At 37.4% G+C, this 27602-nt stretch overlaps 3 protein-coding genes and 1 long non-coding RNA gene across 8 annotated transcripts; all 4 read right to left on the bottom strand.

The window, feature by feature from the left end:
* Positions 1–6: 6 nt before the first annotated feature.
* On the bottom strand, positions 7–9481 carry LOC147490663 (Leucine-rich repeat protein kinase family protein). Of its 2 annotated transcripts, XM_086565184.1 has the most exons (12): positions 9342–9481; positions 8662–8835; positions 8237–8369; positions 7973–8044; positions 4922–5065; positions 4510–4581; positions 4356–4421; positions 3250–3320; positions 3022–3162; positions 2260–2601; positions 1457–1851; positions 7–584 (listed from the first exon to the last, which is right to left on the bottom strand). In XM_086565184.1, the coding sequence occupies exons 2-12, from the start codon at positions 8813–8815 to the stop codon at positions 270–272; spliced, it is 1905 nt and encodes a 634-aa protein (XP_086421310.1). In that variant the 5' UTR covers positions 8816–8835; positions 9342–9481; the 3' UTR covers positions 7–269. The 2 variants fall into 2 exon arrangements, with proteins under 2 accessions (XP_086421310.1, XP_086421311.1); XM_086565185.1 differs by lacking the exon at positions 3022–3162.
* Positions 9482–11637: 2156 nt separating this feature from the next.
* On the bottom strand, positions 11638–16896 carry LOC147490662 (uncharacterized). 4 transcript variants are annotated; one of them, XM_086568703.1, is made up of 8 exons: positions 16572–16824; positions 16384–16486; positions 15114–15242; positions 14834–15004; positions 13909–14406; positions 13664–13813; positions 12564–12994; positions 11638–12388 (listed from the first exon to the last, which is right to left on the bottom strand). In XM_086568703.1, the coding sequence occupies exons 4-8, from the start codon at positions 14877–14879 to the stop codon at positions 11741–11743; spliced, it is 1773 nt and encodes a 590-aa protein (XP_086424829.1). In that variant the 5' UTR covers positions 14880–15004; positions 15114–15242; positions 16384–16486; positions 16572–16824; the 3' UTR covers positions 11638–11740. The 4 variants fall into 4 exon arrangements, with proteins under 4 accessions (XP_086424829.1, XP_086424830.1, XP_086424828.1 ...); XM_086568704.1 differs by having other exon boundaries at positions 16377–16486; positions 16572–16659; XM_086568702.1 differs by lacking the exon at positions 14834–15004 and having other exon boundaries at positions 16572–16896.
* A 924-nt stretch (positions 16897–17820) lies between these two features.
* LOC147490660 (uncharacterized) lies at positions 17821–27255 on the bottom strand. Its single transcript, XM_086565442.1, has 11 exons — positions 27156–27255; positions 26086–26583; positions 25837–25986; positions 25252–25697; positions 24446–25059; positions 21700–21722; positions 21417–21569; positions 20176–20673; positions 19931–20080; positions 18729–19159; positions 17821–18556 (listed from the first exon to the last, which is right to left on the bottom strand). Exons 1-11 carry the CDS (start codon positions 27238–27240, stop codon positions 17921–17923), a joined length of 3684 nt encoding a protein of 1227 aa, XP_086421568.1. The 5' UTR covers positions 27241–27255; the 3' UTR covers positions 17821–17920.
* Positions 21816–22970, bottom strand: LOC147490661 (uncharacterized). Its single transcript, XR_015199690.1, has 3 exons — positions 22725–22970; positions 22510–22605; positions 21816–22037 (listed from the first exon to the last, which is right to left on the bottom strand). It is a non-coding gene; the product is annotated as an uncharacterized LOC147490661 (long non-coding RNA).
* Positions 27256–27602: the final 347 nt, after the last annotated feature.

Genomic DNA, 27602 nt, shown 5'->3' with positions numbered 1-27602 from the left:
CGACAATTGTCTACATGAAAATTGCGCTTTTTAATTTACGAGCTATTACTGTAGGGGTATTATATTACTGTTAGGGGCATTACATATCTCCTATCTACATTAAAACTTCGAAAATGTATGTGATGACCACCACTTTCACTATATACACAAAAGTGATTTAAGTCTGTATACTGATTTACTGATAATGTGTTTCCAGACCTCCCCAAGCCAATGAGCCTGAACTCCTACCATGTTCCGATCAGGAGTTCAAATTCAATTGTGGCTAAACTCTACCTTGCCTCTGACAGCTCTATGGCTTCCTGGTCCTGTATTGAATCTTCATCCCAAATGTATTGGTGGGACATAAGTGAATACTCTTGATTCCTGATCACTTCAAGCTGCTCCCACTCAGACCATCTCTCGGCAAGTCCAACTCCTTGCAACATACTCACCACTTCTGCCATCTTGGGACGCTCTTCTGGTGAGCTTTGAGTGCACAGTAATGCAACCTGGACAAGTATTTCCACTTCTTTTGGATCATAATTCTGCGCCAGGTTGTTGTCAACAATGTCGTGGAGCCTATTTTCCCTCAGCAATTTTTTGATCTGTTGTGCAAGAGTGAAACTAATTATTTACCAGGGCTAAGTAAGCAGTTGACGCTAGCAATAATATTAGGACCAAAACGTGCAAATATCTGGAGAATACATTTAAGAACCTGTGAATAGGTGAACATGAATCTCACTCATAGAAATCGGTTCATAGAACACTATGGCATTTTACAACAGCTAAAAGGCAATAGCTTAAAAGAACACCATTTGGTGGGAAATTAATTATTTTTAAGGCAATCCCGGCTATCGTCTACCTTCTCCGGAAACAACTAGATTTACTACTGGTTCTGTATATTGAGCTTTTTTTTTCATTCTTCACAAAGAAAATATAGATGTCAATTTCCTTATATTAGTTAGTAATGAAGGTTTAAAGATTCCATGTCTAGGTTGTTCTCCAGATATGGATGATATCTTTACTAAGACATCATATATGATCAGAACTTCAATTAGTCAGTCATGCATATGAATTAGTGCAGATTGACAATTTACATCTCAATAACCTGGGCATGAGTGTAAATTCATTGCATTGCATTATCAAAATTTGAGTAGTGCCCTAATCATGCTGTATACACTAAAAGGCAAGCTTTAACTCCCAAGGCGGATGCCTCGCTCATAACCAAACATAATCTGACTATAGCTGAAACTCTAAGGGCAGAACGGTATATGCTACTGTCTCTCAAGTGCAAAATCACATTCTATGACTGAATAATCATGCTATAATACATACATCACCTAAAAAAATCAGAGATTGATTCTAGGCCAGGGAAACGGTAGCTTATGGGAATCAAAATACAGAGCAATAATTGGTAATTGGTGGAAGAAGATGATAAAATTTCAGCATGGAGATTGCGAAAAGTTAAGAGCCTTACATGATCAAGCAGAAGAACTTCCTCTTCCTCTTCAAGTCGTGAGAAATCTATTGCGCGTTGACCAGTAACAAGTTCTAGAAGTGTAATACCATATCCAAACACATCTGTCTTCTCTGAGGATTTTCCTGTAGACAGATATTCCGGCGCAATATGTCCCATGGTTCCACGAACCTGGGTTGTAACATGAGTCAATTTTGTATCGACTAACTTTGCTAGTCCAAAATCTCCAAGAACAGCTTCAAAGTCATCATCTAAAAGGATATTAGCAGACTTCAGATCACGGTGTATAATCTTTGGATTGCAGTGCTCATGTAGATATTCCAGACCATGGGCTGTACCGAAAGCCACACGCTTTCTTGTGGGCCAGTCCAAGCCTCTCTCACCAGCTTTTAAATCTGTAGCAACGATAAAAAAATTCAAGAAGGAAGCAAGACATCATAAGTTCTCAGTAATCTCACTATTATCGTTAAATATGCTAAAATTCGAAAATATAATATGGAAAGAAGTATATCTATCGAGGGAAAAGTAATCTTTTTTTACAAACAAACAAGGAAAAAAGAATCAAGAGATATTGAGGTGTACTCTAAAATGCTGGTAATCAATGTACAAATTACAAACGCGCACACACACACACCAAAAATTAATAAAGATTGTATTCCTACCAACTAAAAGGAACTGAGCTAAATGAAATTTCCAAGAACAATGTCTATGATCTGTGAACACAATTGGAAATTTTATGCCCACGTGTAACATGAGAAGATACTTAACAACAACGTAGAACTCAAAAATGATAAACTACATACCTCGTAAACGATAAGCAACACTGCGGTTTTGCATGAATGGATATACAAGAATTCTCTCGGATGGAGTGGTACAGAAACCAAGCAACCGAAGAAGGTTGCGATGAACTGCTACACTGATTAGCTCAACTTCCCTATGGAATGCAGCCTCTCCACCAGGATTGTAATAATCAGTCAGACGTTTGACAGCAATCTTTGTTTTGTCAAAAAGGACACCTCTGTATACTTTTCCAAAGCCACCTTGCCCAATGACATTAAGTTCACTGAAATTGTCTGTTGCAAGTTGAAGTTCACGCCATGAAAATCTTCTTAGTTGTCCAAAGGAAATCTTGAGTTCATCTTCACCTGATACATGAAAGAAGATTCAGATCCATGACTAGAAATTATAATGTCTAGATGTGAACAGTCACTGTGTCTTCTCCTTGACCCTAGAGGCGAGAGCATATTTCCAACTTCCTTATTTACAAAAGGAAAATAAATGATCAATTCTGGTAGATATCAGAAAGAGTCCCTCAGACAATGAATAATAAGCTACAATTATTGTCTAGAGCTTACGTGCAGAAATCTCCTATAGTTACTGGCACCAGATATGGATATTGATTACACATAACTTACGGTCACGAGTTATTTTAACTCGCCCTGCATTTGTTTTCTGTTTGAAACACGGACTTCACATACGGACGTGTGTGTCACACTATCGATATACAGCTCAAGGAAACATTTATACGTAACAGAATGTCAGAAATAGGTTTAAGAGACAAATACCAGAAACATCAACAAATACATCACGCTTTTCGTGTACTCGACAGTATAGATACACAGAGATTGAAACCATAGACAGGACAAGAAGTGAAGCTCCGACGGCAACACCCAGGGCAATCCTGAGTTTAGACTTTCTAATTGAAGCTGCAAACAATTTAATTAGCAAGTTCCTAATGATACATGAAGAGAAAGGGATGCACTCTGAAGAAAAAGGGAAAAAAGAAAGTACACCTGGAACAGAAGAGCGCGAGACACAAGGTTGCTGCAAGCTAGGGCCACAAACAAGATGATTTCCTGTAAAACTGAAAAAGTAAACACGTCAACACTGAGTATGTATGAATTACTTGTAGTAATCGATGGCAATTTTTATATTCTTGGACCACAAGAGAGAAAATATTAGTACTGTGAAATTGTTTATTGAACCGAAATATCCACAAACAACATAAACTATGGTCTCTGCCTGCTCATTCACTATATATGATGAAATGTTGCAGGGAACTCAAAACGGAAGGAGCAAAGAATGAGACAATTTTCATTTTGGTGACGATTATAGGTAAGTTAGTATGCAGTTCTTTCTTGTCCCTATCTCGTCGTTTTTCTTTATTCCCCCCTTCCTTCTGTGTTACTTTGGTTTTTGGCATGTCTCAACTTTAAGCATAATATGAGTACTTGTAATTTCTGTTCCTTCCATGAAAAGCTACTTGCAACTTGTAAGCTTTGATGCGATCTTCTCTAAAGTGTAAATCACTGTTATCATGGATCCAACCTTAAATGAAAATCAGCTAAGCAATTACAAAGTTGAAATGTATAGTCTACGGGCTCTTCTGTCATTGATCCCAAATACACCTCGTGAATTCATTATTCATATGTTACTTGGAAAGCTGAGATAGTACTGGCCATACAGTATGGTAAACACACTCACATTATGTGTCCTCGTTTTCTTTTGTCCTCGTTTTCTTTTGTACTTAACATTTTCCGCATGGTCTCTGTTCATTTAGAGAACCTATATACATATATATAAATATATAAATTTCTGGATCATTAGCCAAATGAAAATTCGGTGGCCAAAAAAAAAAGTGGGTACTTCCTATCAGGCTAATAGAAACCAGTAAATGAAACCACATTCCCATTAAACAGGAAAGATGGAAGTAACTTAATTAGGGGATGAATTACATTAAATTGAGTAACTTAAGAAGGTTGACTACCTGTTTAACAAATCTATCATGACCTGTAAAAACATTCATATGTGATTTTTCATTAAGTTTGAAGGTGGAGAAGTTGAAAAAAGTATGGTCATTAGAACATAATAACATAGAAAGAATGTGAAGTTCATTTACTCAAATATGGGAACCGAAAATAGCCGTGTTGGAATTCTCCCTGTAAAACTGTTGAATGAGAGAACCCTGTTGACAGCATAAACTCAAAGTAAGACTACCAGGTAAAAATCTAAGATAATTAACTAACATCATAGGCTGCAAATGATTTTCTTACAGTTCGCTTAATCCCGTTATATTTGCTAGGGAATCGGGAATGTATCCACTTAACTTGTTTCTGCTTGCTACCCTGCGACAAAAGTAACAATGAGCTTCAAAACAAACATAGACTGCTATAGTGCTATTCCCAATAAGAATAATCCATAATCCCCTTTACCACAATAAGACCAAGTATATCAACATAATGGACTTCCCTATGCCAAATAACTCTAAGCACATGACATCCTTAGACTGCAATGGGGGTTTGCTACTAAAATTATACGTCATATAAAATTGAACGTTACAAAGGTTAAAGGAAATTTTACTGTGTGAATCACGAACCTAAACATATGAATATGAGGATACACCAGTGATTTACAACATGAATCAGAGTCAAACACAAATATAGAAGTAACAAAGCAGTGGCTTACAAATGCTTTAGGTTGGCAAGTTGACCCCAGGTAGTAGGTATAGATCCAGTAAAACTGTTGTTTGCCAGATTCAAGTTCTGTAAGTGTGCCATACTACTAAGGTAATCAGGTAAAACACCAGATAGATTATTGTTCTGTAATTCTCTGCAAGAAAACAGAATAGAAGCGATCATGCTTTCCTCCGAAATCTCATCAATATAGTAACATCTTGAAAAAAGAATGAGTTCCTTGAGAATATAACCATACCCGGAAAATATGTATTTGAACAATGTTTACAATTATTTTCTTCTTATTATAAAGGTGGGAAAATAATTAAAGTGGATCATTGTTATAATGGCAAAGCAATTAAAGTTTTTAAATATTATTGTGCAAATATGTCAATATCATCAATGAAACATCAGTCACAAGTTCTAATTGCATATACAGTTGACACACCCAACTTCCAACAGCTGCGAAAGATGAGTCAAGAAAATGCAATTAAAAAACAAGGGAAATTGATGGGAGAGAACTCTAGTGTCAAAACTCTTGGAAAGACCCATAGGTATACTCAGTACCATTGTCAGACCTTAGAGTCTTCACCTTCCTATCTGTGCAATTCTCAACTCTTGTCTCCCACTTCTTAAATATCTCAAACACTTCATCTTTCGTTTTCATCATATACACCCACACATAACGAGTATGATCATCAATGAATGAGACATAATAACGGTTACATCCTTTTGAAGCCACTCTGGAGGGTCCCCACACATCTGTATGCACATAATCAAAGATGTCTATTGTCGTGTGCTTGCTTGAACTAAACTTGACTCTGCACTGCTTTCCATAGACACAATGCTCACAGAACCCCATACTTGGCTTCTTCAAGTCCTTCAAGAACCCTCGCTTGCACAACTTAGACAAACCCCGTTAACTCATATGCCCTAAACGCATATGCCACATCTTAGTGCATTCAGAATCATCACTATATGTACCAACTGCTACATTGTCAGTCACCGTACTACCCATCAAAATATACAAAGTTCCATGTCTTTGACTCTTCATAACAACTAAAGAGCCACTAACAATCTTTAAGACTCCACTTTCCCCCCACAAACTTATGGCTTTTGGAATCCAAGATACCAAGAGAGATAAGATTTTTTTTTAGCTCAGGAACATGTCTTACATCATTTAAGGTCCTGACAACACCATCATGCATCTTAACCCGTATAGTTCCAATCCCAACCGTCTTGTACGCATGGTCATCGATGCTCTCATAAAAAGCAAACTACTTTCTATTTGGGCACATATGGTAGGAACACCCAGAATCAAGAATTCACCGATCCACCATATAGTCTTGCGATGTGGACACACAAAAACTTACATCTTCCACTTTAGAGCCTAAAGTAAAACTTGTCTCAATATTAGTCTTACTTTTCTTCTTACCATTTTTCTTGTTATCTTTCTACGGGTGAGGACAATTACTTGCATAATGTTCCTTTTCATCACAATTGTAGCACTTCACATGTTTCAGCGGCTTTTTTGACTTGGACCTAGACCTCTCATTGCTTATAGAGGCATTTTCATACGACCTTCCTCTTACCACTAGCCCTTGTCCTGCATCAATGTTATTTTCAACTCGTGTCTTCTTCATCAACTCATAAGAAAGAAGCACACTTTGAACTTCATCAAGATCAACATCTTCTCTGTTCATAAATGTAGTCATTAGATGTTCATAGCTCTCGGACAAAGAGAATATTAAACATATCGTTTGATCCTCTTCATCCATCTTCATGTCAACATTCAAATAATCCGCAAGGCGTCGACGGAACTCACTAACGTGCTCTTGCATCGTTAAACCATCCACCATCATGTACTAATAAAGACGCTTCTTAAGGTACATTTTGTTCGTCATGCTCTTGGTCATATACATAGATTATAGCTTGAGCCAAATACCGGCGGCGGTATTTTCTCCCATCACATTATACATGACCTCATTAGTAAAACACAACCGGATTGATGAACAAGTCTGTAGATTGAACTCTTCCCAATAATCATCACTTATTCGCCGTCTTTGATTTAATCCCCTTTAAAGCCTTGTGCAAACCTTGTTGGATGAGGATATCCTTTACTTTGACTTACCAAATTCCAAAGTTATTCTTCTCATTAAATTTCTCTACTTCAAACCTAGCATTTGACATCTTGGGAGCTATTTTTCAAGTCACACACAATAACCCAAAAAAAAATTCACTTAGGAATTTTATCAAACGGGTCTACACAAATTTTAAGCACTATGGTTCTTCACAAAAACTCAAAATCTTAGGTCGTATACCTCGTTTTGATACCAATTATTGTGAATAACTAAAGCGGAAGCAATGTTATCCACTCCAAATAGATCAACCCTACACAAGGATGGATCCTTCTTTCAAGATAAGACTTCAACACCCTCCAAGTACTATCCCAACACTTCTCAATATCAACTAACAAGCATATAAAGTAAAGAGACTAATGTAAAAGAGAACAAACCACAAGACACGGATATAACGTGGTTCGGCAATGTGCCTACGTCCACCGATGAGTTCCAAGCTTTACTAGATGCACAAAGCAACAGATTACAAGAGCTCTCAATTCACTCACAAAGAATGAACACTCAAACACTCACTTTGAATGCACTCTTACAATCTCTGTCTCTGTTCTAGTATTGGTTAGGTTAAGTTTAATTAGAAAAAAACTTATGTTTTTATACTAGACCGAAAAAGATTGATGTGTCTGAGAATGCGGTGGAGCGCAAGTCGCGCCTTGCCTTAGGCGTAGATGAGCGCGAGCGTGCCTACGAAAGTTTGTACGCAAAAGTCCAGTAACTTCGATCTAAAAAATTGGCGAAGTACAAATCCTCCAAGGGAGCACGCACGCACTGTGCTCCAAGCCAACTAGGGCGCGGGTCGTGCCTTACAAAAAACGAACAGTCCCTTTTTCTCTACACGTACAAACTCGTGTTCCAATTCCTACAAATAAGGGTGCATCATGTTCCAATTTGTACAGAAAAAAAATATTGTTAAATACGAGAGATCTTACAAGCTAATCAGAAACTTCAATTCGGTAATAGAAGGAGAAAGTGTTCCAGAAAGTCCCTTCGATGCCAAGCTCCTGCAAACGGTCATTTAGAAACTAAATGTACTGCAAAAGATTAAACATTTTAATCCTTAAATGCAGTATTTATGAAGTATGAATGTGGGATGCAAAAGTAATGGTCCTTGAGCTGTAAAGCTTAATGACTGTATTATTGCAGTAACTACTGTTCTGTTCAAACCAAAACAGAACTAAGACGGGAGTACTTACAAGGATATCACATTTCCATTTCTGCAAGTGATGTGAGACCAGCTAAAGCATGGACTCACGAAGTTATTGTTCCAGTCATTGATCATTTTATTTGAATCATTCAAAACTTTGAGAAGCTCGACTAAAGCTTCGCCTGGAACATTGCCATAAAATAGAAGGTAATTAATAAATTCACAAATGTACAGCTTGTGCCTATGTTTTGGTTTGAGCAAAAATATATTGTATAACATCAGCTTATGTCAACTGTCAAAAAAAATATGATCAACTTGCCAATTTAAGGTTAACACATAACATAATGAGTGTCATTCATAAATCCAGTGATCATGGTTAAGGTCGTATATATTTAGTTATTTACTGTAGTGTCTTGGTTGTGAGAGGTTTTCCTTGCAATTTTGCGCTACTTTTTTTGTGTACCATCATCATACCTTCAATATCTGGTCCAGTAGATGAGCTGCAAGAGCTTAACAAATCAATGAGTATAAGCCAAGACAATATCAATCTCGCATGGACCTTCCATCGACAAAAGATGCGGCACGCCACACTGTTTCCACACTCCGGAAAAACTTTGTGTTGAAGCATCTTACCAAGTTTCCTGCTTTCTGATAATGTTGAGGAGAAAAAGGAAACCCATTCGTTTAAATTTGTCCAGTTGCACTTTGCATAGTCACTTCTTTTACGAAAAGACTAAGAATTTAAAACTCATTAAAATTATAGTACACACACAACTACAAGTCTACAAACAATCTTTTTTCTTTTCTTTTCTTTTCTCTTTTATGGATTTTACCCACAAACTTGTAGTTATTTAAGTTATAAAATTACAAACCAAAAACCCCCAAGCAACATTTTCTTAACATAACCAACACAAATTCTGAAACCTGCAAATTATGCAGTATACTAAGCAAGGACGGTCATACTCATAACTGAACTTCCAGGCATTCTAAATACTATAAGGCTCTTACCAACAGGCAACAGCATAAATTATTTGAGACCCAACATAAGTAGTCTTGAACTAGAAAAGTTTGAAAACCATTATTTATGTATCAACCATCCATTTAAATGGTAAACAAAACACTGACACAAACTAAAAAACACGAAAGAGTCTTACCTGGCTGAGAAGCCACGAATGGATTGAGAAGAAATGGCAAGAAGAGACCATGATACAGTTCATAGAAAAAGGTAAAGTGGGATGCTGATATCGAAGGGGTTCAGTGTATGGGATCCACTAACCATTCTTCTTTGAAAAACTTTAAGCCACTTGGCAACACAGAATGAGAATCCCACGGCGGGCAAAAAAATTATAATCACTAATAATAGAAAGTGGACAACAAAAGGGTCCTCTAATGAAAGATGACAGTGGTCATAGTAGTAGATAGTATGATGATTATATTCCATATCTCTGATCTCTCCACTCACTATGCTTTACTTGATATGGATTATGGAGTGACTAACAAGCTCTCTAAAAGTTGATTTTCGTACTTGGAAATGCTTTAGTTGGTTCTTTTTAGCCATGCAAAAACGAAAAATACTAATACCACCTCAATGGGGGTTTGGTTTGGAAACACTCGAACATTTTCAATAAACATGTTTAGATTAGGGAAAATTAATAAAGAAGACTGTTAACACATTTTCCAAAATAACCATTGTTACAGTGCAATTTGATTCGGTTTAGTCGGTTAGGAAGTCTGATTGAATCATGATTATATTGGATAGGCAGTTACTGATTTCGAGGCTTTTTGAGTTAAAATCACACACCCATCGTTTAGGCAGGTTTTAGAACTGGGCCTTTAGGTGATGTAAGTGGAGACAGTATCGGCATTGTTTGAGTATGTGGTAGTAGAGTCTTTATAATAGTATCAAAACCAAAAATGACTCTCTCTTAAGCAAGGCCCAATTTTTCGGGATATTAGGATATATCGGAGAGGCCAAAAAAAGATATATATCGGATATATCGATATGTCGGAGAGATAAATCGTTTTTGCCTATTTTGGTGATAATATTCAAAAAAATCAAAAAATCGGAATATATCGAAAATATCACCGATATATAATGATATATATCGGGATATATCGTTATATATCGGTCAACAGTCAACAAAATCGGTCAAAAGTCAAACTGTCCAACCAAGTCAAACGATATATATCGAATATATCGGAATATATCGCTGATATATATCTTTATATCGGTTTTACCGATATATATCGGTTTTAAAAATATTAAATTTTCGGAGCCGATATTTCGGATTTTTCGAAGTCGGATTGCTGAAAAAACGATATATATCGGCAATTTTTCGATAAATCGACCGATATTTTCGGCCTTGCTCTTAAGTGGTTGGATTGTGAGAATTCTGGATTGGGTTTAGTCCCACATTGGTTATATTGGGAACGACTCTCTCCTAAGTGGTTGGATTGTGACAATTTTGGATTCGGTTTAGTCCCACATCGGTCAGTAAGTCGTTATATTGAATCGACTACCACTTACTAATAGGCCTGAGTAGGACTGGTAATAGATTTCGATAACCCGATAACCGACCCGAACCAAACCGATAAAAAACAGTATGGGTTTTGGTAATTTGGTTTGCCGTCCACCGAACCGAACCGATAAAATATTGGTTTGGTTTCGGGTTTGTCCTCCACTGAACTGATATGAACCTGAACTGATAAGATGACATTTTAGTAACATTTATGATTAATTTTAAATATGTTTATCAATTGTGTGGTTGAAATTAATTGATTTAATTTATGATTTAATTGATTTTATAGTTTTGAGTTCGGGTCAGTTCGGTTTCGGATGAAATATAATATTATCGGTTCGGTTTTAGGTTCCCAATTTTCTTATCAGTTCGGATTCTGATTTTCCAAAACCCAGCCCAAACCGATCCATTGACAACCTTGACATAAGTGGGGACAGTAGTGACATTGTTTGAGTATGTGGTAGTAGAGTCGTTATAGTATTGTGATACCCTTGGGCGTGGCACGAAGAGGGGGTATGATGGAAAGACATCTAACTCGGGTTTGGGTGACGATTGTACTATGGGAGTAGTTCAAGGATAGGTGACCTCCTGGAAAGTTGCTGTCCGGAGTCCGAAAAACCCTCGGAGGTCCGCAATGGCTAAACGGGAACAGTATCGACGTGGTAGGATGAGGGGCAGGTCGTTACAACCATGCACCGTGGTGATCTTCGAAATTGTGACTAGTGAGACATTGCACACATCACCAGAACCACCACAGATCCAACGGGTTTTTTCTTTCAGAGTACCCTTGGTTGAGCATCAATGAGGAGATGTATTAAGCTAGCTTTGCTTTCCTAGTTGGGGACACAGGATGGAATAGATTCTATGCCGTGTGTGTCGTACATTTTTCGTATTCGAATAGTCTGGTGCAACCTTTGTTCTATTCTGAGGATAGAATAACTGTATAGTTGTTGGAATTCAAAAAAAAGACTTCTTCAACACTTGATACAAACACAACACAAATAATGAAATCTAATTGTTATACAAACACGAATTCAGAAGCAACAAAATTTGCAGCGATTCAAAAGATTCTGAATGCGATTGTTTTTCTTGACAAAAATACTAGGCCCATATGTGGAAAAGACCATGTCAACAAGGAGGGGGAATTGCAGCATAACAAATAAGCTAACAGGTATACCGCCCAGTAAACTGCACAGAATGGCAACCCATATTGATTTACTATCAGGAAGTAGAATAAAAAGGGCTGCAGAAAAGGCTGCCATCATGGAGTCTATAGAGAAGAATAGGGTTGTCAGACCAATAATCATCTTCCTAGGTAATGATAGGAGAAAATCACGTTCAGCATAACGAGATGTAAGGATAGCTAGGAACATCACTGTTGAGCTGCAGGAAGAGAAGAAGGATAGTGCATCTGTTACTAAAAAAACCATGAATATCTTTTTGCTCATGAAAACAGGTTTGCCTGTATTATTATCGAGCCCTCCTGGTACCGCGAAGGCTGCTGTGAAGACCATCGTTGCAATGAGAGTGGCAGCAACCATACATGCTTGTGCTGTTTCCTTCATCCATATTTCTGCTTCTAGTACCATGTCCTCATGCTCCTTCGTAAACAAATCTTTGGGTGTATAACCCTCACTGTTTCGTTCTCGTAAATATCTTGGGGGTACAAGTCTCTCTACCTCCTGCACGTCAAATTATTAGAAGCGGAGCATACTTAAGTACAAACACAAATAGAATATTCTTGTTTCTGGTTGTGAGTTCACTTGTCAATTGTTTGAGCAAGATATTGGAGAAGGAAAAAAATAAGTATTAATTTTAATTGAAATTCACATTTAGCTAGTGAATAAGATTACTCACCTCAAACCATTGTAGCTCACGTTGGATTTGAAGAGCCACCCCGGAGAGTTTGTTAGTCCGGGAAGAAGGGGTTATGAATGCTGCTAGATGTAACAGGTTGTTGTCAGCGGTATCACGAGCAGTCCTAATCAGAGTCTTCTTATTTTTCATCTCATATATGAGGTTGAAGACTTTTTCTTGCCTATACAAAATTGCATGTGGAAATACACCTCTCATATTTCCATCAACGCTATATAGCAGGTCAAGATTAGACTTAATAAGTTCATCAACAAACTCAACAATTCCGAATTGGCTGGCATTGGTCATTGCAGAATATGCATTGGCCTCTCTTAGCTGTGGTTGATCCAACACAACAAGTTGGCTACCTATAAGCTGGAGTATTTCCATGACTTCAGACATGCATTGAGTTCGTAGTATGTATTTCTGGTGAACTGAAACATGAAACTGTGTTATAAAACCAAAAGTGAACAGAACACAATCAGGACTGCTCTTGAATCTATTTACATACATGGATAGTGAGGTTAGTTATAATGAGATCAGAAAAGAGAGATTGAAATGGTGATTACATTCTGGTTGTGTCATGTGTCTTGGCATATGTAAAAGAAAAAATAGAAGGGAAAGAGGTCCTTTATCTGTAATCTGCACATTGAAGTGTTAAGAGTGTATGGAGTTTGGAGGGCAAGTGTTATGAGTTGTTTATTTCCAAAGGGCAAGTAATTACTATGGCTACTAGGGGCAGCAGTGCAGTTCTCCTAGGAGGTCCTTGTACTAAATTAGTTCCTCATTGAAATAGTAGGATTAGGAAGCGTGATGTTTTGTATTGGTAAACTTGGTAAATTTGCTCAAGTCAGAAAGATATGGCACACAATTTGGGCCTTTGTCTTTGTTTACTCTCTCTCTCTCTCTCAAAAAAAAAAGCATTATCTGAAACTCAGCAATTTAGCTTCAACTCAACTTTCCTCCGAAATTCCCATAAGGTATAATGGTATACTATTGAAAATTGCTTCACCATATCTATGATCAAGCACAGTTATTTATCATGGTAATTGATAAAGTCATTTTACGCATTCAAAAAATAGTGTAAATGTGATAATACTCACATGTATGTACGGTGCGCTGCAAAAATCCATGACGAAACCCACTCGGAAATGCTAAAGGTCTTGTCGCCAACATGCTTACAGCATTCCTCCCCAAGTCATCTAGAGCAAGGGCTAATTTTGGGTATCTTTGCAGGAGATCCAAAGCAACATCTGTACAAAAATAAAAATAGAGAAGAAAAGTGTGTAGTGTACTATGACCTATACTACTGATTACATTTCCTTTAAGTGTGGACGATTTTGCGTACCGTACATTTCTGACACAATTGATTCAGAAATAAGGCGGGCACCATTTTGGCTTGTTTCAGGGCTTGCTTCAGGACATAGTTCTTCTTTTGGAGTTATCTTGTATAGATATTTAGCCATATCCTTATTACCTTCGCATGCGGCCTTGACAACTGGGAGCAAATTAAAACGTCCTCTTATGCATAGCAAGTTTTCATTTTTGACTACCATCATCTGAGCGAGCTGCATCATATCACTTTCAGCAACGATAGCAAAAGCTGTATCTTCATTCTCATCCTTCATTTCTAAGTCTTCTGTAGACATCAACTCCAGCAAATGTTTTGCGATATGCACTTCTCCAATTATAACCGCGTAATGAAGAAAAGTTTCTTTCTGTGAATTGACTTGCCTTGCATGGGCACCTGGGTGGAGGTCAAGAAGGCTTTTGAAACTCCTCCACTCACCTCTTTCTACAGAGCGGATTGACGGTACTGCCCATTTATAGTCTTCAATTGTAATATCTGAATTTCATTATGTAATCAACAATCAACATCATTAATAATCCAAGTGAAGTAATATTCCAATTTGTACATTATAGTTTATGAAACATTACTGGTTGCTCCATATCATGTTTGGGTAGTATGCCCCCAGCCACAGGGGATTTCTTCTTCTGAATCTTTTTTTCTTTAAAACATTCAAGCCAAAAATAGCAAGTGCACTTATAGTAGAAGTATTAGTTGCCTATTCAACACAGTAACACCTATTACTCCTAGCATCAAATGCATTTATCTGTCCACCTCTACTGTTTAAATTAATCTGGGACCATTACCCGGCTATCCAAGAGTCTCACTATCGACAAGACTAAAAACTACAAATAGCTTTGTCCCATATTCCTGCATAGGAGTGGCATTTACTAAACTTCCTAGTGACTTTCAGCTGATAGAGTACCTTCATCTTCTAGGCTTGTCATTACTTTTGTCTTTCCCTCCATCATCTCTGACTTTGAATACCTTATATCAGTCTCTGGATGGTTGCTTTCAAGTACTTTTTCACGAACTCATAATCCGGTAAAGACCTTGTGCAAGCTTGACATCTATGTGTCCACCTATATTTGTTTTCCTATATTCTCAATGTGAAGGTGCAACTGATAAGTTTTTCGACCACATTAGCTATCTAGTCGACTTAAGTATGTAAAGATGCAAACTACACAAATATTTTAGTACATTACCTTCCTTTGTAGTGCTTGTTTGCTCTGCTGCATTTTCTTCGATCATCAGTTCCTCGTCACGTTCTTTGAATATTTCAAACGACCCCATTTCTTCGTCCCTGCCTTTCACTTTCAAGAAACTACAAGATCCTGAATGATGAAAAGCTTCATTAACTAATACAATATGGTAGGGAACACAAATCAAGGCAAATAGCAACTCAATAACTAAATCACTTGCGCCTAGCAGGGAGCCGAAAACAAGAATCCACTCCCCTGTACGATATCACATGACATCAACCATGTGTATCCCAAAGTTGCAATTTCATAATGCAAAACATAAGCCAAATTATAGATGTAAAAACATCGGACTTCTAGTGAACATCAACTTCTATAGAAAGCAATTAGTCGTACTATCCCATATATACAATCCCCACCAAGAGTCAAGATAAAACATAGATCCACCAGCATCTACTGACAAATCAAACATCAACCACATCCTGAGACAATTCATGGATGAAGTAGCACAGCCACACCACTATGTAGCCAATATAAAGGGGAGGCTTGTCAACTTGAAAGAGCTCTGCAGGTGCCGACTAGCAAAGTCGGTAAAACCTTTGGGTGATGACACCAGAGGTCTGGGGATCGAACCCCGCCAGCATCAAAGAGTTACTGATCTCATTTAAAACAGGCTTGCCAATCAAAAAAAAAACTTGAAAGAGCTCCGAACTCTGGATGCAACAGGTGCACTTGGCCACCTGGAGATCATCCGGGAGCTCAAAACAAAGACCTCAAAACTCAAAGCTCAGAAATAGGTAAGCTAAAAGCACTTCAGATCCAAAACTGTGAACTGAAGAACAAGTACTAATCCAAATTATCTTGCCCAATTCACTGACCAAATAGACACTGGGTCCCCCCCCACCCCAGAAAACCTCTATGATGTGTTATCACTTATCAGTGGGATTTTTTTTTTTTTTGGAAATATCAATATAAACACATTCTATCGTGCTGGCTCCGCCTTTACTGTCCCTGGCAAGACTATAACCACTACGACTAAGAATTTAACCAGTTAAAATTGGGCGAGAACCGTAATGAATAATTAGTCCATCACTGACTCATTCCATCATCAACGGAGATGACAACATAGAAATACATAATTGGTTTAATTCCAGTTGCCTGCCAGTTGACTCCACTCAAAATTAAACCCACAAACATAAAAAAGACGTCTAATATTAAATGAAAAAAATATATATATACATATAAGCATCACAAAAGCAGAGGGCTCACCCATTACCTCAAACTGCAATTGCTCAGAATCAGTCCCGGGCATCGATATTCTCTTCTCGCTGCTCATTTTATCGCGGGACACACGATCAAAAAACAAGGGGACTTAAAATCTGCAATCAGTAAGAGAATAACTTAGGGTGGGTATCAAAATTCACAACATAGACCAATGTGCTAACCAAAATTGAAACTACTGACCTGCCTATGTTGAGTTTGTGCAGTTGAGCTTCATGGTCATCATGTGATCACTTAAATGCAGTCACAAGAGCATTAATAGTTTGCAAACAGTTGTATGACTATATCAAGACAAACGTATATGTCAAAATAGGTGATATGCTTGGGTTTCTCACTATCACCTTTACAAAAAATTCGTGTGGTTCAAAATGCCTGAGACTAATAGTTGATGTGCTGCTTCATGGTTTTCATTTTTCGTTTTCACAGTAACGACTACGCAACGGGCACTTTGGGCCTTGTCCTTTTTCATTGAAAGAGACAATATCTTAGTACCAAGTTGTGACAGAATGTTTATTTTCTGCTCTAGTGGGGTTGGTGATCGATCACATAGTTTATCCATTCTATGACTTGTAATCGCAAACACATTGTACGTGTTCTTAAACAAAACTATCTTTTGCATATCCGTCCATTTTTTTATTTTTTTTTTCGAGCAATAAAACTGTAAGCACGAAAAACCAATTGGAAGAAGAGAAAGATTAAATAAAGAAAAGGACGGTAAAAAGTAGAACAACTAGATTTCTGAGGATAGAATACTTATTAAACACTCCAAAGTCCAAACACAAACAGGAAAAGGAAAAAAAAATAAGCTACAACAACGTAGTAGTAGTAGTGCTTTTACACAGAATACAAAAGAATGCCTTTGGTTTTCTTACTACCAAAAAATAACGAACGAACAAGGTAACTGTTTCTAAAGGATGCTGGCTAGTGAAGTGCAAAACGATGCCACCATGAGGCTGTAGAGAAGAAGAGGGTTGTATACTTGTATGACCAAGTATCATTTTCCTAAGTAACAAAAGGATAGCTAGGAACATTACTATTGAGCTGCATGATTTTAGTACTTGGAAATGCTTTCATTGGTTTGTTTAGCCATGCAAAGAGTACTGATACCATCTTCATTCATAGGAGGTTTGGTTTGAAAACACTCTTAACATTCATTAAACATGTTTAGATTAAGAAAGATTAATAAAGAATCCTAAACCAAGGATTATTAAGACATTCTCCGGGAACCGTTGGGTTCACAGTGGTTTTTGAAATTGTGAGACATTGCACGCGTCTCCAATGGGTTGTTTCTTTCAGTGCGGTTAGTTGAGTATCAATTTAGGGACAGAGAATGGAATAGTTTTATATCCAGTCTCTCCAACAGTTTTCGTATTCGAATAGTCATGCATGGTTGGTACATCCTTTGTTCTATTATGAGGACAATGGGACAGAATAAATGAATATTTGTTGGCAATTTAAAAATAAAGGACTTGATCAGCACTTGATACAATCACAACACAAACAATGAAATCAACTTCTATACGAATACAGATTCAGATATAGCGATTCAAATAACTGAGAATGCGATTGCTTTTCTTGACAAAAATGGTAGGTCCATATGTGGAAATGAACATGTCAACCAGGAGAGGGAATTGCAGCATAACAAATAAGCTAACAGGGATACCGCCCAGTAAACTGCACAGAATAGCAACCCATATTGATTTACTATCAGGAAGTAGAATAAAAAGGGCTGCAGAAAAGGCTGCCATCATGGAGTCTATAGAGAAGAAGAGGGTTGTTAGACCAATAATCATCTTCCTGGGTAATGATAGCAGAAAATCACGTTCGGCATAACGAGATGTAAGGATAGCTAGGAACATCACTATTGAGCTGCAGGAAGAGAAGAAGGATAGTGCATCTGTTACTATAAAAACCATGAATATCGTTTTCCTTATGAAAACAGGTTTGCCTGTGTTAGAATCGACACCTCCTGGTACCGTGAAGGCTGCTGTGAAGACCATCGTTGCAATGAGAGTGGCGACAAGCATACATGCTTGTGCTGTTTCCTTCATCCATTTTTCTGCTTCTTTTACCATGTCCACATGCTCCTTCGTAAACAAATCTTTGGGTGTATAACCCTCATTGTTTCGTTCTCGTAAATATCTTGGGGGTACAAGTCTCTCTACCTCCTGCACTAATGTGAAATTATTAGAAGTGTAGCATACTGAAGTACAAACACAAATATATGATTCTTTCATCTAGTTGTGAGTTCACTTGTCAATTGTTTGAGCAAGAATTGGAGAATGAAAAAAATAAGTATTAATTGAAATTCACATTTAGCAAGTGAATAAGATTACTCACATCAAACCATTGTAGCTCACGTTGGATTTGAAGAGCCACCCCGGAGAGTTTGTTAGTCCGGGAAGAAGGGGTTATGAATCCTGCTAGATGTAACAGGTTGTTGTCAGCGGTATCGCGAGCAGTCCTAATCAGAGTCTTCTTATTTTTCATCTCATATATGAGGTTGAAGACTTTTTCTTGCCTATACAAAATTGCATGTGGAAATACGCCTCTCATATTTCCATCAACGCTATATAGCAGGTCAAGATTAGACTTAATAAGTTCATCAACAAACTCAACAATTCCGAATTGGCTGGCATTGGTCATTGCAGAATATGCATTGGCCTCCTTTAGCTGTGGCTGATCCAATACTGCAAGTTGGCTACCTATAATCTTGAGTATTTCTAGGACTTCGGACATGCATTGAGTTCGTAGTATATATTTCTGGTGAACTGAAACATGAAACTGTGTTATAAAACCAAAAGTGATCAGAACACAATTAGGATGGATTATGATATATCCTCTGGAATTTATTTAGATATATAGTGAGGTTAGTCATATTGAGAGAAGAAGAGAGAGAATGAAATGGTCCTGTTCTGGCTATGTTATGTGACTTGGGATATGTAAAAGAAAACAATCGAAGGGAAAAAGGTCCTGTTCACTGTAATCTATATAATGAAGTGTTAAGAGTCTATGCATGGAGTTTGGAGGGTACTTGTTATGAGTTGTTAATTTTCGAAGAGCAAGTAGTTACTCTAGCTAGTAGGGGTAGCAGTGTAGGTTCTCCTAGGAAGTCCTGGTATTAATGTAGTTTCCCAGTCATTGAATAGTACAGATTAGGAAATATATATCTGAAGGGTTAAAAGTCCAAAATACTGACTTCGAAAAGTCATAATGTTTTGTATTGGTATACTTGGTATATTTGCTCGAGTCAGAAAGACATGACACACAATTTCTGATCTTTTTCTTGGTTTTTTCTCTCCAAAAAAAATATAAAAAAAAATAAAAAACTGTGAAACTCAGACAGTTCAGCTACTCATTATTTAAAACTCAGCAATATAGCTTAAAGTCACCTTTGCGCCAACTTTCCTCCAAAATCCCATAGGGTATAATATTGATAATTTGCTTCACCATATATATATGATCAAGCACAGTTATTTCTCATGGTAACTGACTAGTCATTTTAAGCATTTCAAAAATAGTATAAATGTGATAATACTGACATGTATGCACAGTGCGCTGCAAAAGTCCATGACGAAACCCACTTGGAAATGCCAAAGGTCTTGTAGCCAACATGCTTACAGAATTCCTCCCCAAGTCATCTAGAGCAATCGCTAATTTTGGGTATTTTTGCAGGAGATCCAAAGCAATATCTGTACAAAATTAAAAATAGATGAGAAAAGTATGAAGTGTATTATGACCTATACTACTGTTTACATTTCTTATAAGTGTAGAAAAGTTTGCGTACCATACATTTCTGACACAATTGATTCAGAAATAAGGCGAGCACCATTTTGGCTTGTTTCAGGGCTTGTTTCAGGACCTAGTTCTTCTTTTGGAGTTATCTTGTATAGATATTTAACCATAACCTGATTACCTTCGCAAGCAGCCTTAACAACTGGGAGTAAATTAAAACGACCTCTTATGCATAGCAAGTTTTCATTTTTTCCTACCATCATCCGAGCAATCTGCATCATATCACTTTCAGCAACAATAGCAAAAGCTGTATCTTCATTCTCATCCTTCAATTCTACGTCTTCTGGAGACATCAACTCCAGCAAATGTTTTGCGAGATGCACTTCTCCAATTATGACCGCGTAGTGAAGAAAAGTTTCTTTTTGTGAATTGATTTGCCTTGCATGGGCACCAGGGTGGCAGTCAAGAAGGCTTTTGAAACTCCTCCACTCACCTCTTTCTATGAGGCGGATTAATGGTACTGCCCATTTATAGTCTTCAATCGGAATCTCTGAATTTCAGTGACTAATTAATATCATTAATAATCCAAGTGAAACAGCATTCCAATTTGTACATCATAGTTAATGAAACATTACTGGTTGCCCCATCTTGTTTGGGTAATATTGGGGAACCATATGGTATTTCTTTCTTCTTTCTTCTTCTGCATTTTTTTTTTTTTTGAAAAATTCAAATCAAAATTAGGTAGAAGCACTAGTTGCCTTATCGACACACTAACACCTACCACTCATACAAATTCCTTCGTACACTTATAAAATTCTGTGAATCACAAGATTTCGTCGTACTTTTGCACGTTAGCTTCACCCAAACAATTGTCTCTAAGGGAGTAAACCCATGGCCATGTAAGATAAACAAAAGGTTCGATAAAGGGAAGGGCATCTCATAGAGTAGGATCATGTAGACAATGGCCTCTGTATAAAAGAATATTTTTTAATCATTTCGTTGATTACAAACTTCTATGCTCTTGCCTTCTCTCTCTGTCTCTGATATTGTTATCAATATCCATCTGTAGTCTGTAGAAGTCTTTTGTTTTTGATGAATATGGTTTGGTTTTGGCTGTCTTAGGGATTAATACTATTTGGTTGTGTCTAGGAGTTAGATTATGATCTGAAGAAGCAGAATCTGGACTAGTATGGATCAATGTGAAGGAGCAACTGATATGTTTCTCGACCACATTAGCTATATAGTCGACTAAGTAAGTCAAGATGCAACGACAAAAATATTTAAGTACATTACCTTCATCTGTAGTGCTTGTTTGCTCTGCTGAATTTACTTCGTTCATCACTTCCTCGTCATGTTCCTTGAACATTTCTAATGTCTCCATTTCTTTGTCCCCGTCTTTTACTTTCAAGAGACTACAAGATCCTGAATGTTGAACAGCTTCATTAACTAATACAATATGGCAGGGAACACAAATCAGGGTAGATAACAACACAATTTTCATAACTAAATCATTTGCGCCAAGCAGGGAGACGAAAACAAGAACCCATTCCCTCTGTATGATATAACAAAGACTTACTCGTGAGTATCCCAAAGTAGCAGCTTCATAATGCAAAACATAAGACAAAGTACAAATGTAAAAATGTAAAAATATCCAACTTTTAGTGAATATCAACTTCTACAGAAAGCAACTACTTGTAGTATCCCATATATCCAATCCCCACCAATTCAAGATAAATCATCAGATCCACCAGCATCTACTGACAAATCAAACATCAACCACATCCTGAGGCAATTCATGGACGAACTAGCTACACCACTATGTAGCCAATTTAAAGTGGAGGAGACATCAAGTGCACAAAACTTGTCAACTTGGAAAAGCTCCGAACTCTGGATACAACAGGTGCACTTGGCCACCTGGAGATTATCCGGGAGGTCAAAACAAAGATCTCAAAACTCGAAGCTCAGAAATAGGTAAGCTAAGCTAAGCTAAAAGGACTTCAGACCTGACCTGAGACCCCAAAAGTATGAATTACAAGATCCAAATTATCTTGCCCCATCACTGACCAAACCGACCCTGGGTTTTGCACAACCGCGCCCCACACACACACAAAAAAAAAAAAAAAAAAAAAGGTTTGAGAAAACTCCTATGCTATCTGTGTTAGCAGGTGAAACTTGTTGGAAGTATCAATATAAATACATTCTATTGCCCTGGCTCCATCTTCACCGAGAAGCATAATGAATAATTTGGTCCATCACTGACCTCAACCCGAAATTAAAACTATCTGTTTTATTTTCCTGTTTTCTATTCGTTTTTTTTTCTTCTCCTTACTGCAACTAAAATAGACGTCTATAAATGCAATGAAAAAAAAAAGGCCTCACCAATTACCTCAAACTGCAATTCCTTAGAATGGATCCCAGTTCACCAGAATCCTCTAGTCACTGCTCGTTTCATCGCACAACGCAAAAGCAAGGGGACTTCAGTCTGCAATCAAGTAAAGGATAAGTTGAGGTATCACAATTCACAAACCAAGATCAATGTGCTATCTAGAATTGAAATACATACAACACTTTATTAAGTAAAATTAACTTAAAATTACTGACATGCCTATGTTGAGCTTGTGCAATTCAGCTTCATGGTCTTCTGATCACTTGGTTGCACAAGAACAGTGATAGTTTGCAAGCAAGTTAATGACTATATCAAGAAAAAGGTGGTCCGTGGTGGACTGATATGTTTCCCTCCCTCACTATCACCTTATAATACTAAATTCGTGTGGTTCAAAATGCCTAAGCTTCATGGTTTTTTTTTTTTTTGGTTTCACATTAACGACTATAAAGTACTTGTGGTAGGCTTTGTCCTTTTCGTTGAAAAGAGACAATATCTGAGCAGCCACTTGTTAGAGAATGTTTATTTACTGCTGTAGTGGGGTTGGTGATCAGTCCACGTAACCCTATCTACGTATTCTGGCCTTGCACATACAATTTAGAAACACTGATGCGTGATGACCGATGCATATCCCTGACTTTTCTTTCTTCTTCTTGTTTTTTGCTTCCTAACTAAGAGCATTCCCAATCCAATCCAATCCAATCCAAGTCACTATGAAGGGGAATTGAGAATTTTCACCTCCAAATCCTAAAAAACTCTTTCCCGATACAAGGGTGACTTATTCACTAAAAGTCAAAATGATATTGAAACTTGCAACCGAGATAATCGTGTGTTTTTTCGACTCTTTTTTCGTTTTTTTTTTTTTAACTTCAGACGGGATGTTTCATTCTGTGCTGGCGTGTTTTTTTTATTTTTACATTTAGACGGAATCAAACATCTTGTCCAAAAATAATAGTCACATTTGCATTTCGCAGCCTCACTTTGCTTTTCACCAAAACGGTGGAAAAGAGAGGAAATTGAGCCTAGATGGAGGTGAATATGAGTGACTTGCATCATAAATGCTCTAAAAAAATTAGCCTTGAACAATTGAGACGAGTAAAATATTAATATACAAACTGATTTCTAAAAAAAAACAAATCAGAAGAAAATAAAAAAAGGGAAGTAAAAGAAGTTGAGTAAAGGTAAATAAAGGTAGAAAAGTACTTTAACTCGCAAAACTGATTTCTGAGGTAAGAATATTGTTAAACACTCCAAAGTCCAGAAGACAATCTAACAACATGATAACGACAAAAGGCTAGATCTTTTAGGAACAAGAAGATAACACAGGGGTGTCTTGGCACTTGGAAGTGAATGCCAAGTTGCCAACCAATAATACCGGGCCAGTGGGCCCGTATGTGGAATGCCAACATAACGAACAAAGGTAACAGTGATGCCAGCTAGCAAAGTGCAAAGAATGGAAATCATGAAGTTTCTTTGATAAAAAAGAGTTGCATAAAAGGTTGCCATCTATAGAGAAGAAGACGCCACGTAAACATAACAGCTGCAATGATTGGCTCTTATAAGTTTTGACCATTTGACTATCTGAGAAGTAAGATCAACTGCTCAGACAAACCGTTATGCCAGTGTCAATGCTGTTTTATCTGGTCTAACTTCACTAAATGCAGTTTGACGCGAATGACATAAATGCCTTAAATGGTGTTGTGACTTGATCCTACGAAAAAATTGGGAACAAAAGTGTAACTTCATGGTAGAATTGTTGTTGGAACTTGGAAGGCTTTCAAATATAAATGTATAACAATCATGTGATGCATCATGGAATCATTGTTCAACACTCGATACATACACAGAACAATGTGTCATAAGATAATATCCAATTCAGGTACATACAAGAGGACGCAAAGTGCTTTTGGGATAAAATAATATGTATCTTGTGAATTGCTAAGGAAAAGTTCTCGTTTTCTTACGAAAAATATTAGGCGCGTAGTAGGAAGATATCATGTCTTTTAGGAGACGAATTTGCAACATAAGAAACAAGACAACAGGGCCACTGATGGCTAGCGAGGTGCTTAGAATGGGAACCCATAAAGAATCATCACGGAGAATGATAAATAGGGTTGCACAAAAGGCTGCCATCATGAAGACAATAGAGAAGAAGAGGGCTGTGAGACCAAGTATCAACTTCCTAGGTAATGAGAGGAGGAAATCTTGTTCTGCATAGCGTGATGTAAGGATGCCTAAGAACATCAACAGCGAAGTGCATGAAGAGAAGAGTGATAATGCATCTGATACCATAAAAAATATGAATAACTTGTGCTTTATGAAAACAGGGAAGCCTGTATCACTATTAGTGCCTCCTGGTACCGTGAAAGCTGCCGTGAACATAACAGTTGCAATGAGAGTGGACACAACCATACATGCTGTTGCTGTTTCCTTCATCCATTTCTCTCCTTTTTGGACCAAGGCCTCGTGTTGTTCAGTGAACAATGCTTGAGGTGTTTTGAAGTCATTGTTTACTTCTTCTTTATACCTACGTGGTACAAATTTCTCCAGCTCCTGCGACAGCGTGAGAATGTGAAAACTTAGTACATTCTAAAATGAGAAGATTATCAAATTTCCATAATTTTGACTTCAAGTTGACTTAGTTAAACTCAAATCATAGTCCTCCTGGTAAAAAGAGCTTCGAGAAATTTAAAAAACAGAGCTCCCACTAAAAACATTTAACATATTTTTGTAAACAAGAATCACCTTGAACCATTGTAGCTCGTATTGCATTTGAAGGGCCGCACCTGAGATTTTGTTAATCCGAGTGGAAGGGGGTAAAAATGCTGCTTGATGTAACATGTTGTTGCAGAAGGCATCCTGAGAATCTGCGATTATACTCTCTTTATTTCTCATCTCATACAGAAGGTTGAAGACTTTTTCTTGCCTGTGCATGATTGCAGAAGCAAATATGCCTCTTAAATTTTCAAATTTGGCAAATAGTATCCCAGGTCTACACTTGAGTAGTTCATCAACAATCTCAACAATTCCAAATTGGGAGGCAATGATCGCAGAATTACACACTATTTCATACTCTTGTCCCTGCGTATCAGTTATCAATGAAACTCCTTCTCTAATAACTTTAAGTACTTCAAGCACTTGCCCATGCATTGGGTTCATATGTTGTAGACGCTTGATCCCAAGCCACGCAACTGTGTTGACAAAATAAGCAGTAGTGTGATCAGGATCAAAGACATAAATAGTACGTGATGCTGTTACAAATAAATGTAAGATCTAGAGTCTAGACCACCAAAACGAAGAACCAACAAACCAGTAAGAACCAAAACTCACATATGCTCAAGGTTACTGACAAAAATCCATGTTCATGTCCACTCGGAAATGCATGAGGTCTTTTCGCCAACTGAATTATAGCATATCTATTTTCCCCATCATCAGTAAAAGCTAATTTCTTGTCACTCTTCAATAGTTCCAGTGCGACATCTACAAGAAGAAACAACAGGAATAAGAGATGATATATATGTAGGTGACTTAGTTAACAAACCTAATCTTTCTCAACGGACTGAAAAGAGTAATACTTACCATACATATCTGAGATAATTGATTCAGTAAGAAGGCGAGCACGATTTTTGCTTGTATCACGGCTCAGTTCTTCTTTAGGAGTTTCTTTATAGAGATATCGAACCATACTCTTATTTCCTAGCGTGGCAGCCAAGACAACTGGGAGAAAATCATCTACACCTCTTATGCACGCTAAATTATCATTTTTCCCCAACATTGACTCAACTATTTCCATCATTCCAAAGCTGACTGCAAACATAAACGCTGTATTCCCTCTATTATCTTTCATTTCTAAATCTTCTTTAGACATTCTGCCCACCACTTTTTTTGAGAATTGTACATTTCCGGTAATAATCGCACAGTGAAGAAGAGTCTCCTCCCGTTTGTTTATTTTTCTTGAGAGGGCTGACTGTTGCTGGCCATCAAGAAGGCTGCTGAAACTGTCCCAATTACCACTTTCAACTTCCTTGATTAAAGGTGTAGCCCAAGCGAAGTCCTCATTTGAAGTCTCTAGAATTTCTAAATGGATTAAAATCAGAAAGCAGCCACAACATCAACAGCTTCATTAAAAGTATAGAAATGATACTGTTATTTGTCCATTCGAACCAAGTGACAGGTGGAGCCGCATACACTCACACTGATTGTGTAGTTTGAGAGAAGAGAAGAAGAGAGCAGACAAACAGAAACTGTTTTAACTTTTAAGCCTCCACATCCTAAGTACTCACTTCGCTCATGATTACAAAATACTGAAATTAGCAATTCACATTACAGTGGATTTTTGTTTCACAAGCTTCTAATTGGAACAACTTTTAAAGCACGGAGTTTCTCACTGTATCCTACTATCATACACTGATACACTCCAACAATGTCTGTAGGGGCGACCAATGATGTCTACTTATTTGTCTCTCCCTGCATAATTTTATTGTAAAAGTGGAGGCAATAACGAGATTGTACACTAATCCTGGCATACTTTTCTTAAAAAAAAAAAAAAAAAACTTGCTCCTGAACTTGGCAATTAATGAAATGTTTACCCACTTTGTGTCAAATAATATTATGCAATTATCCGCAAGTAGATAAAAGTAAAACATTACCCTCCTCTACAGGGTTTGCTGCCAATGTGGTGTCCTCTGGGTGGAGAGATATAACATGCTCTTGAGTTGTTTCAGCTGAATTCATTTTGCCTAATAAAAAGTATTATGGGAACACAAACGCATCAAATTCCGCTCATATAAATAGATACCTTTTTCATTCATAATTGAATTTTGGTTTCTTTTACATCTAAAATGAAAATACAGACGTGTGAACTGTGGACACACACTGCACCAAGGAGGAACTTGCTGCAAGTCCTACATCACTTACTAATCAAAAAGGCAGTAATCCAGAATACAGGGTCAGCGCATTCCCATTCAGTGACAATTATTACTACACCCAGAATATATAGTACAGCCGAATGAGGCAGGTAGCTGGGGGCCCCAAATTTTTTGCTCATAAATAGGGCCCCGAATTCATTGACAATTATTACTACACCTTTTATGTTT

The sequence above is a fragment of the Coptis chinensis genome, chromosome 6, assembly GCF_015680905.1.
Source record: "Coptis chinensis isolate HL-2020 chromosome 6, ASM1568090v1, whole genome shotgun sequence".
NCBI classification, from domain to species: Eukaryota; Viridiplantae; Streptophyta; class Magnoliopsida; order Ranunculales; family Ranunculaceae; genus Coptis; species Coptis chinensis.
The sequence above is the reverse complement of the archived record's forward strand: the minus strand, read 5'-3'. Positions and strand labels throughout refer to the sequence as shown.